Raw genomic sequence first — 14,935 nt, forward strand, 5'->3', positions numbered from 1 at the left:
CGGACCGCGGGGTCGCCGGGGAGGCGGAGGTCCCTCTTACCCGCAGCGCGGACCCGGCTCTCGCCCGCCGCCGGGGCTCGGGCCGCCCGGGCAGGGATGATGGCGGCGGCGGCCGAGCCCCGGGCCCGTGCCTGGCTCGGCGGTAGCTCGCCGCGCCCGGGCAGCCCGGCCTCCAGCCCCGAGCTAGGCGGCAGAGGCCGCGCGCGGCCGGGGCCGGGGCCGGGGTCTGGTCCGGAGCGGGCGGGCGCCAGGCCCCCAGGCCCCGCCGCGTCTGGCCACAGCTTCCGGAAGGTGACGCTCACCAAGCCCACCTTCTGCCACCTCTGCTCCGACTTCATCTGGGGGTTGGCCGGCTTCCTGTGCGACGGTGAGCGCCCGCGACCCCGTCACAGACCCCAGCCCCTGGCCCAGAATGGGCTCCTCACCTCTGACCTCTGCACTCCCAGCAATGGCCTCCTCAGGACAGAACCGCCTGCCCCACGGGGCAGGAGTGTGCCGGCCTCAGACCCTCTCCAGGGAGGTGATAAGGACTGGCTCTTCCAGGGGCTTGGGGGCACCAAGTGGCTTCCCCCAGGACTGTGGGCCGCAGGAAAAAACTGCTCCGTGCTCCCTCACTGGGGTTGGGATTCAATGGGGAAAGAGCACTGTGGGCGGCGTGGGGCAGGTGCAGCGACTGGGGGATGAGTCCAGCCCACCCTGAGCAGGTGGTCCTTGTCTGGGCTCCTCAGTCCAGCAGCTGGGGCAGCAAGGGGCAGCAGTGTGGTCAGGCAGGGCTGGTCTGGGCCACTGGTTCCTGTACCCTAGTGCTGGGCCTTTTTTGCCAAGCATGCACACTGCTGCCCACAGGGCCAAGTGCGGCGTGCCCCAACAGGGCTCCCACCTAGCTGCCAAGCTGGCTGGCCGGGCGAGGAGGCCTTGCCTCCTCTGGCTCATTGGACATCAAGGGTGCAGGCTTCCAAGGTCTGCTCTCTTGTAGTCCGCTCCCTCTGGCAGGACAGGTGGGGGGGCCCTGGGGACCAGAGCTGCCCAGGGATGTGGAAGGTGGCATGTGGGGAGCCTTTTTTCCACTTGGGGAGACAGGCTTTTGTCTCTGGGGACAGAGGGACCACTTAACGCCAAAGTTTACAGAGAAGGCTTGACCAGGTCTGGGTGGAGGAGGCTGGGCCCTTCATGCAGGATGCCTTCTGCCAAAAAAAAAATGGCATGCTTGATCTGACTCCCTAGTGCTGCACCAGGTGGCCTGGGGGGAGTCACCCCTAGATTCTCTCACATCAGAAACACTGCCCTTTCTTACCGCCTCCCATGCCAAGAGGCTCACCTGAGCAGGGAGAAGTGCTTGTGCAGGCTGAGTCAGCTTTAGGCCTGAGGCTAGACCCAGGATCCCCGCACAGGTGAGAGGTGGTGAAGGCAAGGCTCCAGGTCTGAGGCTAGACCCAGGATCCCCGCACAGGTGAGGGGTGGTGAAGGCAAGGCTCCAGGTCTGAGGCTGGACCCAGGATCCCCGCACAGGTGAGGGGTGGTGAAGGCAAGGCTCCAGGTCTGAGGCTGGACTCCAGGTCCTCCTCACTGCGGTGACCTCCTGCAGGTGGGGCTCTAGGTCTAAAGGGCGAAGCAGCTCATGTAAAGAGGCTGGGCTTGGGAGATGACGTGGAGGCCATCCCTGGGCAGCTGTATGGACCTTCTCCCCACCTCCATGGAGAAGGGGTGGTAATCTTGGCAAGCAGAGGGGCCTGACAAGGGTGTGGGAGGAAGAGCCTCCTCCCTTGCCTGGGAGTACCCAGGATGTGGGATGTGGGGTGATCGGGCCCTATCTCCGTGGGCCAGAGGAGCTGGGTGCCACCTGCCCACCACTGCTGCCTTCCGGGACAGAGCTAGTCTGGGTACCCTGAAGGGGAAGCTAGCTGGAGTGCTCACCCTTCCTCTCTGCCTCCCTGCTGCTTCCATGTGACTCCAGCCTACTGTAGTTTTTCTGAAGCAAGGTCTCAGGCTGTTCTTGCTAGCCTGTGGAGGACCGACCTGCCTTCTCCTAGGGACGCGTGGGTAGGGCTGCAGTGGGTGGGAAGGGGCTGCCTCAAGGCCCCCCGGTCACACTTTTCACCAAGGGCTATGTTGGAGAGTGAATTCTTCTGCCCCCTGCCCACTTCCCAGCTTCTTGCTGCCTTGTCTAACCCACCCCACCCCAGGCCCCCTGCCCCCTCCCCAGGCCCACTCACTGCTGTCTGTGCTGCCAGAGGCTGCTTCCTCTTGTGCTCCTCCTCCCATCCTGTTCGTCTCTGGGCCCCCTTCTTAGTGGCCTCACGGGCACAGCGTACGTCTGAGTGCTCACTGCCTAAAGAGCCTCTGGGCTGTCTACCCCTCTGGGCGGGGGCAGGTGCAACCATCCCTGGGCTGGCCACCCTGCCTGCCTCGGGGGGCCCTGGCCCATTACAGACTGGCCCTGGTCTCAGCAGGCACACCACATGGGAGGGCTAGTTAGGGGTCTTTCGAGTTGTGGGGGAGTGAGGGAAGGATGTTCTTGGTGAAGCTGGTCTCGGGGGAGATGCCCACTTACCTGCCTGCACCTCAGGGCCAACAGATTGGAGTGTTTCCCTGTGTGCAAGGGGCAGGGGCCACTCTCAAGACTCTAGGACACAGCATCATCCCCACTCTGGGCTCTCGGGATGAGAGGTGGCGTGGGGCAGAGGATCGGTGTCCCTGGCGCTTCTGTGGAGGGAGGCTGTGACAATGCCCTCCCTCTGCCCCCACGACGGTGGGGACGGTGGAGTCACTTTCTCCATTGCGCATGCTGGGTCGGAGCTGGGAGGGGGAGCTGCAGCAACTCACCCCATGCTGACTCCCCTCCAGCTCTGGCAGAGCGGGCCCACTGTGAGAGGTGCACTGCCCTGTCAGAATGCTGGCACCTGGCCATGGCCCCTGGTGGTTCTGTTGGCCAAAGCCTGGGGTTGGACAGGGGCCAACTCATGCAACTCTCATTCCACAGTCTGCAACTTCATGTCCCACGAGAAGTGCCTGAAGCACGTGAAGACCCCCTGTGCGGGTGTGGCCCCCAGCCTGGTCCGGGTGCGTATGCAGTGTGGGCAGAGGGCTTGGGGAAGCTGGCTCTTGCAGCAGGTCCTGGGCTGAGAGGCTGGCTGGTTGGATGGGGTGGGAGTGTTCCATTGTGCTGCTTTGGGTCCCCAGGATGTGAACCCCTCCCAGGACAGCAGCGGGCCTCACTTCCCACTGGTTCTGACCACTCCTCCTCGGGGGTCCCTGGCACCCAGCACTGCTCATCCTGCCTGTTGGTGGGCCTCTGTCCCTGTGTGCTTGGTCCAGCTTGCCCCAGATGTGTCCTGAGGGCAGGGGAACAGGCCTGGAGGAAGCTGCTGGTGCCCAAGCTTCCTGGACTGCACAGCTGAATCAGGCTATGGGCAGAACCAGCCGGGGTGTTCCCTGCAGAAAGGGCTGCCTGAGATCACAGCTGGCCTTGGTCCTGCAAGGACTCAGGAGACTGGGCAGTTCGGCAGGACCCCTAGGAGGCACAGAGGGGCGGGCGAGGATTTAGGGGGACCGCAGGGGTCAGGCAGGGGGTGTGGGTGGCAGTGGGAGCTGTTGAGGGTGTAGAGGACGAGGCCTCCTGGCCCTGGATGGGCGCTGGCAGGTAGGCCCCAGGCTGAGGGGGAGCTCTGCTCCCTGCAGGTCCCCGTGGCCCACTGCTTTGGCCCGCGGGGTCTCTACAAGCGCAAGTTCTGCGCCGTGTGCCGCAAGACCCTGGAGGCCCCTGCACTCCGCTGTGAAGGTACTGCTGAGCCCCCCCGCCCCCCCCATCCTGCACCACTCACCAGGGGCCTGACCTCTGCTGCCCAGGGTGGCCCACACCTCGCTGTGGCCAGGCAGCTGGGCAGGAGGTGGGGTGGTGCCCTGGGCACTGATGGGGGGGCGTGTTTGTGGATCCCGAGCTGCCCTCACAGGGCAGCAGGTGCAGGGGGCCACGCAGGGAGACAGGAGGAGAAGCCGGCTCCCGTCCTCCGAGAGGGGGGCTCCCCTCCTGAGAGCTCCCCACCCCAGGAAGGATCAAGGAAGTGTGGCCAGGACTGGCCGGCCTTGGCAGAGATGCCGGAGAGAAGGGGGCAGGGCTGTGGGGAGCGGCGAGAGGCCCTTAACCCTGCCCGCCCCCCAGTGTGTGAGCTGCACGTTCACCCCGACTGTGTGCCCTTCGCCTGCAGCGACTGCCGCCAGTGCCACGGGGACGGGCACCGGGACCACGTGAGTGCACAGGGCCAGACGCCTTGGGGGGAAGGCGGGGGAGGGGCGTGCTGGGGGGCTGGCTGAGCCACCAGCGACGGCCCCCTCCGCAGGACACGCACCACCACCACTGGCGGGAGGGGAACCTGCCCTCCGGTGCGCGCTGCGAGGTCTGCAGGAAGACGTGCGGCTCCTCCGACGTCCTGGCGGGCGTGCGCTGCGAGTGGTGCGGTGTGCAGGTGGGGCTTTGCGGGGGGCGGGGGTCCTGGGGGCGGGGGTGGGGGGGGGGGGAGGGGGGGGGGGGGGGGGGCGGGGCGTGCGGGGGGGGCTTTGGGGGGGCGTGTCCTGAGGGGGTGGAATGGGGCGGTGGGGTTCCTGGTGGGGCGGCGTGGATGTACTAACCCTTTGGAAAGCAGGATGGAGGTCCTGGGAGCAGGTGTGGTGCGTCCTTCCACTCTCACCCGTCTGCATCGCACTCTGTCGGGGCGGGGGATGGTCCCCGTTGTACAGAGTCGGGGATCCTTCTGGTCTGAGGGTGGTGCCGCCCGCCAGTGCGCCCTGTCGTGGCCTGGTTAGGGGCCATTAGTCCAGCGTGGGCCCCTGTGGAGTGGCTGAGGGCGAGTCCATGCCCCCATCTCCAGGCCCACTCAGTCTGCTCGGCGGCACTCGCCCCGGAGTGCACGTTTGGGCGCTTGCGCACCATGGTCCTGCCCCCTGCGTGCGTGCGCCTGCTGTCCCGAAACTTCAGTAAAATGCACTGTTTCCGCATCTCTGAGAGCGCGGCCCCAGAGCCAGGTGCGTGAAGGGCTGTGCTGGGGCCAGGCGTGGGGGCTGGGGGTAGGCCCCGAGTACGAGGTCAGCTGTGCCCCTCCCGCAGGTGAGGGGGACGATGGTGTGGACGGAAGTAGCCCTGCTGGCCTGGGCAGAGAGGTGCTGGCCCCGGAGTCCAGTAAGTGCCTCTTAGCTGTTGCCTGGCCCGCCGCCCTGTCCACCCATCCTGTCCCTTGTGCCCCCTGTCCCCATTCCCATCCCTCACCCCATGCCCTGTCCTGTCCCCAGCCTGTACCCCACTCCATGGATCCATACCCACTTCTCTGGCCCAGGCAAACAGACCCTGAAGATCTTTGACGGCAATGATGCTCTGCAGAGAAACCACTTTCGAGTCATCACTGTCCCCCGCCTGGCCAGGAGCGAGGAGGTGCTGGTACGAGAGAGCGCCCACAGGGGCTGAGGCAGGGCCCATTCCTGGGGGCGCTTTGTGGCATCCAGCCTGGCCCTGGCTCCTGTCCACATGTGGCCCCCCCCCCCCGCAGGAGGCGGCTCTCCGGGCTTACTATGTCACGGAGGACCCTCGAGACTTTGAGCTGCAGGCACTCCCCCTACCTGTCCACGCTGCGGACCCTGGGGCACGGGGCAAGACCCGGGCCAGTGGGAGTGCAGAGGGGGAGGACAGCAGAGGCCCTGGATCCCGAGAGGCTGCACCCGAGGCCTGGATCATCCGCGCTCTGCCCCACACCCAGGAAGTCCTGAGGATCTACCCTGCCTGGCTCAAGTGAGACCCAGGCCCAAGGCCCAGGGTCTGCCAGCGGGAGTTGGGAGGGGTGGGGGCCCTGTGACCCAAGCTCCTGAGATTGTTCCCTGCAGGGTGGGTGTGGCCTACGTGTCCATCCGCGTGACCCCACAGAGCACTGCCCGGACTGTGGTGCTGGAGGCTCTCCCACTGCTCGGACGTCAGGTGTGTATGCTGCTGCGGTCCCAGCCAGCCTGGGGGAGTCCTGGGCGAGTCGGGCCCAGGCCCGATGCCTCAAACTCTGCCCCCCACAGGCCGAGGGTCCTGAGAGCTTCCAGCTGGTGGAGGTGCTCATGGGTAGCAGGCAAGGTGAGTGGTAGCCCGCGGTCGATGTCCCCTGATCTGCCCCCCTGGGGCGCCCTGAGGTCTGCGGGCAGCAGAGGTGGGCATGGCACCTGGTGCCCACGGACCTTGCCTTTCGTTCTTGCAGTCCAGCGGACGGTGCTGGAGGACGAAGAGCCCTTGCTCGCCCGGCTTCGTGACATCCGGCAGGTCATTGGGTGTGAATGCTGGTCCCTGCAGAGCCACCAGCCTTTGGCCGTGGCCGCTGCCTCCTAGTGAGGGAGCCTGTCCCCAGGACACCACGTCCCTCCTGGCTGGCAGTGCCAGCGCTCCTGGGCCTGGCGGGTCTCTGCTTGCTAACGCCACCTTTTCCCCAGAAGGTGGGGTCGTGAGCCACAGACCCCACCCCCCGGAGCTCCCCGAGGGCAGTTGAGGAGTTTGTGCCAAGGGAGGAAGCCTGTATTTCCCTTTCCATCTTGGTGTGGTTCAGCCTGGAGAGTCTTTCTGGATGAGGAGGGTGGAGGGGCCGGGCGCTGCGGGGCCCTCCCTGAGTGCTCTGCTCAGTGTTTTGCTTCCCCACAGACGTCCCTGCGGCAGATGACCCAGGTGCGGTTCTACGTGGCTGAGAGCAGAGTTGTGGTCCCGCACGTCTCCCTGTATGTTGCTGGCCTGCCTCCCGGCCTGTCTGCCCAGGAGTATGGCAGCCTGCTGGAGGAGGCTGCAGCCACCAAAGGTGTGATGGCCTGGCTGACCTGGGAGCAGGGAGAGGAAGGGAGGGCTTCTGAGAGCAGGCCGCAGGGGCTGGTTCTCCTGCTCCCCTCCTCCCCTGCCACTCGTGTCTGAGCCTTTGCCAACTGCCACTCAGTGGGTCTGTGTCCTCACCTCCTCTGAGGGGCTTCTGAGGCTCCTGAGGTCTAGCCTTTGCCTTTTCTGCCCTTGGCTCTGGGCTGGGGAGGGACGGGTTGGGGGAGCTGCCCCTGCTGGGTTGTGGGCCCAGCTACAAACAGTGGCAGCTGGAGGTGGGGGGGAAGGCCGTGCCCAGACCGCTTGCCTCCCCTGACGGCAGCCTGTCTTTGCAGCTGGCCTGGTGTCTGTGAGCCACGTCTACTCCTCCCAAGGTGAGCCGCCGCCCTGGGCCGCGATCAGATTTGGCCAAAGGTCGTTCCCTGGAGTTAGGTGGAAAGGCCTGCCCTTCTTGCCTTCGTGTTCACTGTTCCATTTTGTTGAGGACCTGACCTTTTTATGGGGGAACCCCGTGTGAGGGACCCAGTTCTGGTTTTTTTCCTGGCTTACGGCTGTCGTGCTTTTACTAAAATGTGACTGAGTTGCAGAGGACTTTTCTGCAAAACCTGTTCTGCCCTTGGGTTTGCATCTTTTTTTCATGGGAGACTTCAGATCTACCCAGAAGTGGGAGGACATTCCCATGAGCCCCAGTCCCTTCTGTGGGTCCCCAGCAGTCATCAGTGTCCTCCGTTCTTGTGGGAGCTTTCCTCGCCCCCCAGGGGCCTCAGGGATGAGGGTGTGCCCAGCCACACCGCCCTCTTCCATCTGCCTCCATATCCTGTCTCTGACCTTGGCCATCCTTAAAGGCTCCACGGAGACGGTGGGCCTGCGTCCTGTGGATGCCGTCGGACAGCCAGACCCAGGGTCCCTTCTGGCAGTGGGACGAGGGGAGGCTACGGTCTGAGCTTACGGCCCCTTTGCTGCAGGTGCAGTGGTGCTGGACGTGGCCTCCTTCACAGAGGCTGAGCGACTGTACGTGCTGGTCAGGGACACAGCTGTGCACGGCCGGCCGCTGACCGCCCTGGTGCTGCCAGACGTGTTGGTGAGTGGGTGCCGTCAGGGACACAGCTCACAGCAGGGGAGGAGCCCGAGGTCCGGGGGTGACAGGCCTGCACCATGGCTGACGGGTGGAGGGCCAAGGGCCACTGGGACCTGGCCCCCACTCCCCCTGCTTGGGAGGCCTGGGCCACCTCTGGCCAGGAGGTGGGGCTCCCTGACTTCGGACAGCGTCTGGAGGTCTGAGCTGGGGGCAAGCGCAGGGCCAGGTGGACACCAGGCAGGTCAGGGCAGGGTGAGGGGCCAGAGCCCCAGGTCCTGCCCTACACTCCCATGTCTTTGCCAGCAGTCTCTGGTCCTCAGCCCTGCTGGCCCCCAAGGTTTCACCAGAGCTGTTTGTGACTGCTCTGTCCCTGATCCCGGGCCCCTGTCCAGGTGAAGCAGAATTAGAGTAGATGAGTTCACTGTGAGCGGGTGGGCGACGGGTGGGCGACGCCTGGGCCTGGCCGCCCCCTCCCATCCTGAGCCGGGTGCCCTCCTGCTGTCCTGATGAGGATGCAGCCCCGGGCAGGTCAGGGCCCCTGGCAGCTGGCCCTGTTGGCAGAGCTGGGTGGGCGGTGCCGACGTGCCCTTTTTCTCTCCTGGCAGCTACCTGCTTTGGGGTGAGCAGGTGAGGGATGACTGCAGGAGCTCTGCCCCGTGGGTCACATGTCACCCCAAGGGTGTCCTTGGTCTTGAGCTGCTGCTGAGCTTGTGCCTGTTACCGAGCACCTCCCACCATGGGACCCCAGGGCACCCCAGCATCCTCACCATTGTGGGGGCCTGAGCCTCCTGCCCTCTCTCTCTGGGCACCACGTTTTGAGGGCTCTTGGGAGATGGACGACTTCTGCCAGGGGAGGCGTGGGGCCACTCTGAGCCCAGTTGCTCCTGCTCGCTGCGGTGTGGGTGGGCAGGGGCCCTGAGGAGTGCAGGAGGGGCAGCTGGAATCCCGTGTGGGTATCCAGCCTCGGCATCTGGGCTGCACGGGTCAGGTAGTGGGCACGGTCTGGCCACGAGGGTCATGGTGGATGGTGGTGTGGCCCGTTTGCTCAGAGCTCCAGGCCGGCCGGCCTCATCTCTGCCCCGTTGGCTAGCGGCTGTGAGTGCCTCCTCTGCTGGGGGCGGGGGATGCCTTGAGTGGTCAGTGGCAAGGTGGGGGTGGCCAGGTAGCCCCCCTGGGCCCCATGTGTGCCCTCCTCGGGCGGGGGGCTGGCCCCAGGTAGGCTCGGGCTGTGTGGGCTCAGGGTTGGAGGACTTGTCACTGCCCCTGTGGGGTGGCCTTGAAAACCTGCACTAACCCAGCCCCCCATCTGTCAGCACACGAAGCTGCCCCCAGACTCCTCCCCCCTCCTCGTGTTTGTGAACCCCAAGAGTGGAGGCCTCAAGGGCCGTGACCTGCTCTGTAGTTTTCGGAAGCTGCTGAACCCTCACCAGGTCTTTGAACTGACCAACGGGGGGCCTCTTCCCGGGTGAGTGTGGGGGTGCTCGCTGTGCCGCTCAGCCTGACGAGCCTCAGGGGGTGCTTGCACGTGGCTGTCGAGAGGCTGGAGGGAACAGACGCATCCAGGCCGTTCTGCGTGGGGTTCGGGTGCTGCCGCTGGCATGCACGCGTACAGAGCCCCCCGTTCGCCTCTTGCCAGGTTCCACGTGTTCTCTCAGGTGCCCTGCTTCCGGGTGCTGGTGTGCGGGGGGGACGGCACCGTGGGCTGGGTGCTCGCCGCCCTGGAGGAGATGCGGCACCGTCTGGCCTGCCCGGAGCCTTCCGTGGCCATCTTGCCGCTGGGCACAGGTGGGGTCAGCCAGCAGGTCGGGGGACAGGCCTGGGGAGGGGCGGGGCGGGCGGGGCGGTGGGTGTGGAGAGTGTTTTCGCTTGTTGCTGTCCCAGGGAATGACCTTGGCCGGGTCCTCCGCTGGGGGGCGGGCTACAGTGGCGAGGACCCGTTCTCTGTGCTGGTGTCCGTGGATGAGGCTGACGCTGTGCTCATGGACCGCTGGACCATTCTGCTGGATGCTCACGACACTGGCGGTGCAGAGAACAGCGTGGCAGACGTGGAGCCCCCCAAGGTACCAGGGAGCCCCCCACAGGCAACTCCACACTTCTGTCCGGGGAATTGTGCGCGTCCCGGCCACCACCTGGTGTAGGTACCAGGGCCACTCCCTTTATAGGGAAGCCGAGGCACTGTCAGCCGTGGCTTGCTGGGGACATCCCAGGCTGGCTGGCTCAGATGCTTGCCTCCTCCTGGGTGAAGGGCAATTACAGAACAGAAGCAGCTCTGACAACGGCGGCAGAGTTGGGTTGGAGATGAGGAGGCTGGACCCAGCTTGGGGGACGCGGGAAGGACGTGGTGGGGGCTGACCAGGGTCATGGGAGAACGTGTCTTGTCTCTAGATTGTGCAGATGAGTAACTACTGTGGGATTGGCATCGACGCAGAGCTAAGCCTGGACTTCCACCAGGCACGGGAGGAGGAGCCTGGCAAGTTCACGAGCAGGTGCCGGAAGATCAAGGATGGGGGCTTGGGACCGCTCTGGACAGCAGGGCTGCCCCCTGGTGACAGCGTACTTCCTGGGGACTCACTAGCAGGAATTGGTGGATGGGACTGGAACTTGGGGGATTGTCTTAGGGCAAGGGCTCCACCTCGACAGTAGGCGCACACCTCTCCTGCAGGTTCCACAACAAGGGTGTGTACGTGCGAGTCGGGCTGCAGAAGATCAGCCACTCCCGCGGCTTGCACAAAGAGATCCGGCTGCAGGTGGAGCAGCAGGAAGTAGAACTGCCAAGCATCGAGGGTCTCATCTTCATCAACATCCCCAGGTGCCAGTGGGTGGGGCTCCAGGGGGCTCTGGCCTCGGGTGGGGCTCAAAGCCCTGGTCCGCCTGCCCACTTACCTGTGCGCCCTTCCCTCGGTGCAGCTGGGGCTCGGGGGCCGATCTGTGGGGCTCCGACAGTGACTCAAGGTTCGAGAAGCCACGCATGGATGACGGGCTGCTAGAGGTGGTGGGGGTGACCGGCGTCATGCACATGGTAAGTGTGGGCAGGTGGGGATGGGCCCGCGGCGTGGGACCGCAGCCCGCTGAACCTGGCCGGCCCTCCCCCTCTATCAGGGCCAAGTCCAGGGTGGGCTGCGCTCTGGCATTCGCATCGCCCAGGGCTCCTACTTCCGCGTCACTCTCCTCAAGGCCACACCCGTGCAGGTGGATGGAGAGCCCTGGATCCAAGCTCCTGGGCACATGATCATCTCGGCTGCGGGCCCCAAGGTACCACACGGGGTGGGCGGGGTGGGGCCTGAGAGCGTGCTGCAGCCCATTCTTCCCCAGCAGCCCCCTGGGTACGCGACGGGAGGGGCCCACAGGCTGAACCACCCCGCACCCCTTCTGTCAAGTGGGCTGCCACCGTGCCTGCAATATCACCCAGCCCTTTGACCTGCCCTGTCCTGGGACAGGTCCACATGCTCAGGAAGACCAAGCAGAAGCCCAGGAAGGCGGGGACCCCCAAGGATGCCCGAGCAGATGGGGTGCCTGTCCCTGAAGGGGACCCCAAGTAGAGGAGGGCCCTGGAGCAGCGTGCCTGTCCAGCACCAGCCGCCGCCAACCCGTGATGGATGGACTTGCCTGCAGCTTTGACTGGGGGCGTCTCCCCCTCACCCCTGTGCCACACGGAAGCTGCGGGGTGGGTGGCAGGTGCTTCCCCCCTGGCCTCCGATCCAGCAACAGGGTGGGTGCGGGGCTTTGGCTGGCCAATCGTCCCGCCCCCTGGGGTCCAGGCCACCATCGTGTGTGGCAGGCACTTCTCCCTTTGCGTCCTGCACCATCTCTGAGCCCGTTGAGCTGGGCAGCACTGAATCCTGGGCCAACCCCCCAGATGCTCCTAACAGAATGTGCCCAGTACAGACCCCGAATGCCCCAGCCAGCAGGTCTTCCGACCGACTCTCCCACTGAGGGCTGGGTGGGGGCACCTGCCACCTGTCCCGGGGGAAAGGTGCCTTCTCTGCTGGGCTCACCACTGTGGAGGAGCTGCTTAGGCTGCACCTGGGGGTCGGAGGGGCCCGAGGCCAGGTGGGCTTGGCCAGCATCCTGATGATGGAGCAGGAGGGGAACTGGGCCCTCACAGGGGTGGGGCAGAGCGTGCCCAGAAGAGACCAGAAGCAAACCCATGGAAGCCTGGGCTGGGAGGCCCAGAGGAAGTTTACAAGGTGTGACGTGGGGAGGAGCCAGCTTTAATCACCTGTTTGTGAACAATCAGCATGCCCATTCCCAGCGCCTGTGGGGCTGACCAGACGCCCAGGCCCCCACCACACTGAGCTCAGACAGGCCCCTGGTCAGTCTAGGGAGTCTCCAGAGCCCCCAGCGAGGCCCAGGAACCACATCTCTCTACTTGTCCTGGCTCTTTGCTGTTGGCGCCGTCTGGCCAGGCTCTGCCCTGCCAGCCCCGTGTCCCCCAAGCTTCTGCCCAAACTGCACAAACGCACTGTTGTGGCCATTTGTAATGGGACACTCCTATCCTGTGCCCCCAGCACACAAGTGTGTGTCCACCGTGATGTCCCCGGTGGTGCAATTCGTGTTTGCTTTGCAGGCCTTGGCGCTGGTTCTGGCCTGTAGCTGTCTGTCCTGTATTTAAGTGAGTCTGTGTGCCCAGAGGGGGCAGTGTGGGCTTGGCACCCAGGCCCTTGTGTACCTTGTCACTACCTGAATGTAAGCCTAATTTATGTCCAGGACAAATACAGTGTGGGCGTTGCTGGCCTGCCATCTCCTCTGTGCCTGGGGACCCACGCCCCGCTCAGGGCTGACGCCGTGGGCTCCCAGCGGGAGCTCGAGCACCCGCGCAGCTCGGCTCCACGAAGATAGAAAATGTGGGCCCAGGACAGAGACAGACACGCAGACGCCAAGCTCCTGTCACGCTGTCTGCAGAAGCAGAAACCCTCGCTAGGGCTCTAGAGCAGAACGATGGAAATAAGAACCAAACAGGCCGGGGCAAGGCGGGCCAGGGCGGGGCGGGCCGAGGCAGGCCGGGGCAGGCCGGGGCGGGCGGGCGGGCCCCCGGAGCTAGTGGGCAGAAGGCAGGAGCGGGGCGCGTGCGTCGTCCTCGCTCTGGTGTGCTGGCAGGCTGAGGCCCCGCAGGGCGCGCAGGGGGGCCAGGGCCAGGCGTACGAGGAGGCGAAGCAGCAGGAAGGCGAAGGGCACCGCGATCTGGGTGAGGTGGAAGATGGCCGCACTGAACCGGCTCAGGAAGCAGGTGGAGGCAAAGGCCAGCAGGCTGACGCAGGGGTACAGCGCGAGCTTGGCAAACATGAACGCGTGCTCGTGGCCCCCGAAGCGTGCCGAGGGCTGTAGTGTCTCCCCCTCGTGCAGCAGGGCCGTGGTCCAGATGGCAAACTGGAAGATGCTGGCAAAGAAGATGATGGCGCAGCTGACGCGCACGCTCTCGAGCTCCTGGTGGGGCTGCTGCGCGAAAGCCGAGGTCTGCTGGTAGGCCAGAGGGAGGCCGCCCACGAAGGCCAGTGAGAGCGTGTTGAGCAGCCCCATGGACTGCGTGGTCTTGCGGATGTGCAGAAAGAGCGAGTGGTGGGCAAACCAAAGCAGGCCCACGGTGGCGAAGGAGCCGAAGTAGGCCAGGAAGTGCGGCCCATACTCGCTCAGCGCTGCCACCAGGCTGCCGTGGAACTTCTCCTTGACGTCCTTGGAGTCCGGGACGTTGTCCTCGCTGAGGACGGTCAACACACAGCATCTGTCACAGCCTTGACGCGGGGCGTCGGGTCAGGGCTGCACCCCCACCCCATCCCAGCCTGGATGAGCACACGTGCGTTTCAGAGAACGACATGGAAAGCTGTGGTCAGCACACAGACACCAAGCAATTCCGTGTTGTGCCTCTGAAGCGCAGATGTCCCGGTGTCCTGTCTCTGTGCAGGCCGGGTGGGCAGCACTGTCCCCTCAGCCCCCCCAGCCTCCACAGCTGGGTGCGCGTGAGGTCTGTCCACTCCCCCCGCAGCTGCCCATCCACTTGGGCGGTGGTCCTGCAGACGGGGGTGCGGTCAGCCTCTGTGGTTCTCAGGTTGCTGGGCCGAACGTTGCTGTAAGGAGCAACTCTAAGACACATCTCGGGGTTCTCCCCGGGTGGATGCCCCCGACTGCACGGCCCAGGGAGCCCACCCCTGATCCCAGGCTGGGGGGAAGCACCTGGGACACCTCTCAGCTCACAATGGTGGGCTACCCATGTGTCTGGGGGGGGGCGCGTAGGGAGGGCTGCAAGAGTCCGAAGGTAGGGGCAAGTGCCCCCAGGTGCTGGGGCTGTGGCTTCGGGCAGAGGCCCCCAGCCTCCACTGCTCCTTGCAGCTGGGCCCTAGTGGCAGAAGCAAAGCCGCACCATTCTGGAACCTTAGGTTTAGGCCTCCGAGATCGGCACCAATGAACGTTTGCTCCCAAATTTTAAAAATTTACAAATTACAGTAGGAAAAAGCTATCAAGAGAGAATTAGGAGAACTAACACTTTAGACCATCAGATACAAAAATGTAAAATCAAAACGGTGTAACCTGTCCGACAAAATAAGCATACTGAAATAGGATCAAAGAAACAAGAGGCTCTAAAAAAGAATGGAAAATATGAAGGAAAAAAAGCAGATGAAACACCTAAAAATAAAAATGCAGTAACTAAAATGAGAACTTTGACAGAGAGGAGGTAGATCAGGTGAAGCAGAAGAGCGCAGAGTAAAGGGAAAACTGAGCAGAAGGGAGGATGCAGGGGAAGGGGGGCAGGGAGGCCTGGGGGGGAGGGGGCGGGAGGGAGGGGGAGTCCTGGGGGAGAAGGGGAAGAGGCTGGGGGGCGGGGGGGATGGGAGGGTAAACGGGGGGCAGGGGGAGGGAGGCGGGGGGAGGGGTTGGGGGGAGGAGGGGAGGGTGGGCCTGGGGCGAGGCCCATCCACACCCATCTACCCAGCTTGGGGAAGGGAGAAGTGACCGCTGATGCCCGCCCCCTTCAGCACAGGAGACCCTGAGCTCTGGGGAGCTCTGTCCAGGTTGGCATCAGGAGACCTCGGCACCTGCCTCTG

At 64.8% G+C, this 14,935-nt stretch overlaps 2 protein-coding genes across 5 annotated transcripts in view; one reads left to right on the forward strand and one right to left on the reverse strand.

The window, feature by feature from the left end:
- DGKQ (diacylglycerol kinase theta) lies at positions 1-12,624 on the forward strand. The gene is made up of 23 exons (XM_021677736.2): positions 1-367; positions 2,981-3,060; positions 3,679-3,778; positions 4,160-4,245; positions 4,338-4,463; positions 4,866-5,019; positions 5,102-5,173; positions 5,328-5,428; positions 5,538-5,776; positions 5,869-5,959; positions 6,049-6,103; positions 6,225-6,286; positions 6,659-6,809; positions 7,156-7,194; positions 7,786-7,901; positions 9,212-9,363; positions 9,535-9,683; positions 9,780-9,958; positions 10,284-10,384; positions 10,561-10,707; positions 10,806-10,917; positions 10,998-11,150; positions 11,336-12,624. The coding sequence occupies exons 1-23, from the start codon at positions 97-99 to the stop codon at positions 11,435-11,437; spliced, it is 2,838 nt and encodes a 945-aa protein (XP_021533411.1). The 5' UTR covers positions 1-96; the 3' UTR covers positions 11,438-12,624.
- TMEM175 (transmembrane protein 175) overlaps positions 12,144-14,935 on the reverse strand; it is a 26,765-nt gene continuing 23,973 nt past the window's right edge. For 2 of the 4 annotated variants that reach the window (XM_021677737.2, XM_044913053.1), the window contains one exon: positions 12,144-13,593. In XM_021677737.2, the coding sequence (XP_021533412.1) occupies positions 12,936-13,593 (658 nt within the window). In that variant the 3' untranslated portion in view covers positions 12,144-12,935. Of the gene's footprint in view, positions 13,961-14,935 lie in introns of all 4 variants that reach the window. The other 2 variants (XM_044913055.1, XM_044913054.1) reach the window with 2 other exon arrangements.

This window comes from Neomonachus schauinslandi, chromosome 2 (assembly GCF_002201575.2).
Source record: "Neomonachus schauinslandi chromosome 2, ASM220157v2, whole genome shotgun sequence".
NCBI lineage: Eukaryota > Metazoa > Chordata > Mammalia > Carnivora > Phocidae > Neomonachus > Neomonachus schauinslandi.